Source organism: Nuphar pumila, chromosome 13, assembly GCF_984573655.1.
Source record: "Nuphar pumila chromosome 13, dmNupPumi1.hap1.1, whole genome shotgun sequence".
NCBI lineage: Eukaryota > Viridiplantae > Streptophyta > Magnoliopsida > Nymphaeales > Nymphaeaceae > Nuphar > Nuphar pumila.
Window position 1 is genome coordinate 8406370 of NC_143261.1, and position 3971 is coordinate 8410340.

Consider the following 3971-nt stretch of genomic DNA (forward strand, 5'->3'; position numbering starts at 1 on the left):
AATTTTTATATATACTTTAGTGTCCTGGATGCAATAAGTGTCTAGTTTAATGAAAATGAGGCTCGACCAATCATCAAATTTTCTAGGAGAAAAACCTGCACACTAGTATATTCAACACTCGACACTAAAGCAAATTAAAAAGGTTAAAATAATATATATAGAAATAAATAACATTTATGAAATGTCAGAAAAGCTAAAAAGGGATGTACAACTTGAAAAGGACAAACAAAATTAACTCAACAAATTGCAGCCACAAATAAATAAAACACTTACCTGATAGTGTTAACCATTAAATTAACCTGCCATTGGGCAGGGTTGTGTACATCTGACATTATTATGATTGCTACACCGTAATTCCTTATTTAGCAAACTCTGATCATAGATACTGATCAATATATTGCAGGACTTGCACCGTATAAACCAAAAGAATAAAAAACCATAATGGATACAATAGAACAAAAACTATGATAAATTTCATCTTCATGTGCATGAAACAGATGATAGAACAGCAGAAGTGGCCAGAACATTATGCAGAGACACCTCTTGGGCATCTCTATTTGAACGAATCTTAAAATATCCACAAGTTTACTTCATGGAACCTGTTCACATTTACTCATAAGCTGCAAAAGTGAGTGGGCTTTCCTTTGTGCTCTATTATTAGTTCCACTCTTTGTTAGCTCGACTAAATAGTCATATACCCCAAACTGAAGCGCAGCCAATATGAGAGATGAATTGTTTGTTCCTAACTCAAGCAAGACCGCAGTTGCACACTCTTTGTTCTTGGGTGTACCTTCTTTAATAAGTTCTACAAGTGTCTGAATAAATGATACTTGGCCAATATCATTGCGTCCTTCAGGAATAGATGACAGAAGAAACAGAATGGAGAGAGCCTCATCAACCATTCCCAACTGTTTGTCAGTGATCAATTGAAGTAGGGGTTTTATAATACCAGCCTTAATGGCTCTCCCTCTATTTGCTTGGTTAAGGGATAAATTGAAAAGAGCAGTTGCAGCATCCTTTTTACCCCTGATCGTTCCATTTTGAAGGAGATCTACAAGTGGAGGAATTCCATCTAAACAACCAATAGCAACCTTGTTGTCATCAACCATAGAAAGACTAAATAATGCAGCAGCTGAGTTCTCTCTAGCTCCCACACTTCCTTTCTGTAATACTTCAATTATGGCCGGGATAGCTTCCTCTTTCGCAATTATTCTCTTGTTTGTTTCATCAATTGACAAGTTTAACAATGCAGTGACTGCATGTTCTTGGATTTTGGAGTCTGGGTATGAGAGCAAGCTTATCAAACGTGGGATCCCGCCAGCCTTAGCAATCAATATTCTGTTATCCGGATTCTCTTTTGAAAGTTTACGTATCTCAATGACTGCTGCTCTTTGCACTTCAAGTTGAACAGAGGAGAGGTTCTGGACTATAGTAGACATTTCTTGTGTTTGTTCGGAGGAGCTCTGTGAGCCGGTATTTGCTTCTTTTTTGGGAAGTTCCACATTGTACATCTCACACCAATGTGTAATCAAGTTGCGGAGAGCATAGTTTGGCGCTAAAGATAAGTGTGCCAAAGGTTGCCGAGTTTTCGGGCACGTCCTGTGCCCTGAATCCAACCATTTCTGTACGCTTGTCCTTTCATATGTCTGCCCACTTGCAACGATCACAGGATCTGTCATGATTTCCAGAGTAATTGGGCAGAGGAAGTCATTTGGAATGGCTAATGATGGGCATTTTTCTAAGCATTTGGGCACTGAAGCAACTTCAACCCCATTGTTGCTTCCGCTTGTGTCTTTAACACCGGCAATTTCCTTAAACTTGTTTAGAACATCTATGATCTGCTCGATCGTTTCTGGAGACTGGCCCCAACCTCCTTTCACAAGTTGCTTTACTGCAACTGTTTCTTCCTTCAAGTCTGGAATTGTATGCAGCTCCAGCTTGTTTGCCAGCCTTTCTAGTATAGCGCTATCCGCATTGCGATCATCCTTCTTCGAGAACACAACCATCATGTCCATGGCCAGTTCCATGTCCTGAGTTTCTGTTCTTCTTTTCGACCTCTGAAGTTGTGAGCGCATTAGTTCAACCTGCATAACGATTTATCATCAAGGATATCCAGTCATTTCACCGAAGTAAAAAAAATTCTATTGGTAGCATCAATTATATCTTTGATGGAGATCAAGAAATTAAAAAGTACAAAGAATTTTGTTAGCAGCATAAAGTCTCATTTTTGGGTAGAGTTCAAGAAAATCTATCAAACAGGAAAGATACAACAGGCCTCTCAGGCTAAAACGAGGTAAAGAAGAGGAAAATCATAGATGCTCTATCAAGCATAAGATCATTGTTGTCTTCAACAAAAATTCACATTAAAAATCAATGAACCAACATCATCATCTTGTTGCAACAAAGTACACCAACAAATAAAAAATGAAGCAATCCATACAAAAACATACTTGTTCCTTCACTTCATCAGAGATTCCCAACTCATCATAAGGCATGCCATCCAGGGCTCTGTTCAATTTCTCATACACCGCGCGGAACCTTGCAGCGATCCCCTCGCTGTCCAAGGCCTAAAAGCCAAAACGAAACAAAAGCACCAACAAATAAACAAAAAACTCGCAGAGAGGGGAAAGAAAAAGTAAAAATGGGGAAGGAAGAAACAACAAACCAAATAGATCTTGCTTCCACTGTTACAAGTCTTCAACAGTTTCTTCGCGGAAACGAAGACCTTCTTCAAATCGCCGAGGCACGCGATCGTCGATTTCTCAGAAAACAGGGCTTCGTTCTCGCGAGCTTCCTCTAAGAGAGGGACTAACAGCTTCATCCTTCTAACCAGGTTGAAGCACTCCTTCCTCTGCGTTTTCCTGAAGTCCCCAAAAGCACCAATGGTTTCCACAATTTCAAACAAGCTTTGAAGCACATCTTTCTCATCCGCTTCTGATCTCTGTGGCTCCTGCTGCTCTACATCCAATGCCTTCTCGTCCATTTTTCTTCCTGCCCAGATTGAGAAAAGCACCCAACCAACCAAAAAAAAAAACTTTGTTTTTATCTCTTTTGAGGTCTAAAGGGTGATAGACATGATGGGGAAATGTTTGTGATTCCCGAAGGGGATTGAGGGAGGAAGGGGGAATAATAAGACCACCGATGTGGGGGGAGCCTGTAAGGATCTCTCTACGTCAGAGCTGGCCTTCTTGGTGCCATTGTGGACGGAGCACGCTTATCGCCGCTTCGGTAGTTCAAATGACAGATGGGTTCTCTTTGAAAAACCGTTACAACCAACGTCTCTCGCTCTCTTTATATAGCTCATGAGATTTCATTTCCTTATATAGCTCTCTCTCTCTCTCAGGTTTTTCTTGTTTTGGGAATTTCTCTCTCTCTCTCTATCTATCAAGTTTTTTTTGGAAATCTCTTTCTATCTATAAAGTTTTATTTTGGAAATCTCTCCCTCTCAATTTTTTCTGAGAGATTTCTAAAATGGGGGCGTTGAGGTTTTGGCACAATAAAAAAAAACAAGAGGTATGAAGTTTAAATGCCCAAAAGGGGTTTGGGGTTAGTGGGATGAGTCCTAAGTTGTTAGGCAGGTGGTCCAGGTTCAAATCTCATGAGCATCACTCTTTGCATAAGCAAAGTCCAACCTGACCATTGAATTTATTGCTAATGGTTAAGAATATTTGGATAAACACTTTGGATCTGAGTATCATACATTCTATGTGAGGTTTTATGAATAATGGCCATCAAATAAATAAAAAAAGATTTTTATAGATTGGTGTATTCTTGCATTAATGCAGGAAAAAACACAAGTAGTCGGTTCATGAGTGAAGGTCACATTATAAATAGAAATCACAAGCCCCAAAAGGGTCTGACTCAGTGGAATGGGACCTAGGCCACTAGGCAGGTGGTCTAGGTTTAAAATCTATGGGTGTCACCCCTTGCACAAGCTAAAGCATGGCGATTCCCTGGGGGCGAGGAGTAAG

General features: G+C 40.0%; 1 protein-coding gene across 1 annotated transcript; it reads right to left on the reverse strand.

The window, feature by feature from the left end:
* Window positions 1-296: 296 nt before the first annotated feature.
* LOC149817680 (U-box domain-containing protein 15-like) lies at window positions 297-3092 on the reverse strand. The gene is made up of 3 exons (XM_089985572.1): window positions 2666-3092; window positions 2451-2567; window positions 297-2084 (listed from the first exon to the last, which is right to left on the reverse strand). Exons 1-3 carry the CDS (start codon window positions 2981-2983, stop codon window positions 591-593), a joined length of 1929 nt encoding a protein of 642 aa, XP_089841698.1. The 5' UTR covers window positions 2984-3092; the 3' UTR covers window positions 297-590.
* Between the last annotated feature and the right edge of the window lie 879 nt (window positions 3093-3971).

Excerpts from the sequence above, each read along its gene's own strand:
- LOC149817680 (XM_089985572.1), bottom strand. The coding sequence starts at position 2,983 with ATGGACGAGAAGGCATTGGATGTAGAGCAGCAGGAGCCACAGAGATCA. Across the intron at positions 2,568-2,665 it reads GTGGAAGCAAGATCTATTTG|GCCTTGGACAGCGAGGGGAT; the intron begins GTTTGTTGTTTC and ends TTTGGCTTTTAG. Across the intron at positions 2,085-2,450 it reads CTGATGAAGTGAAGGAACAA|GTTGAACTAATGCGCTCACA; the intron begins GTATGTTTTTGT and ends ATCGTTATGCAG.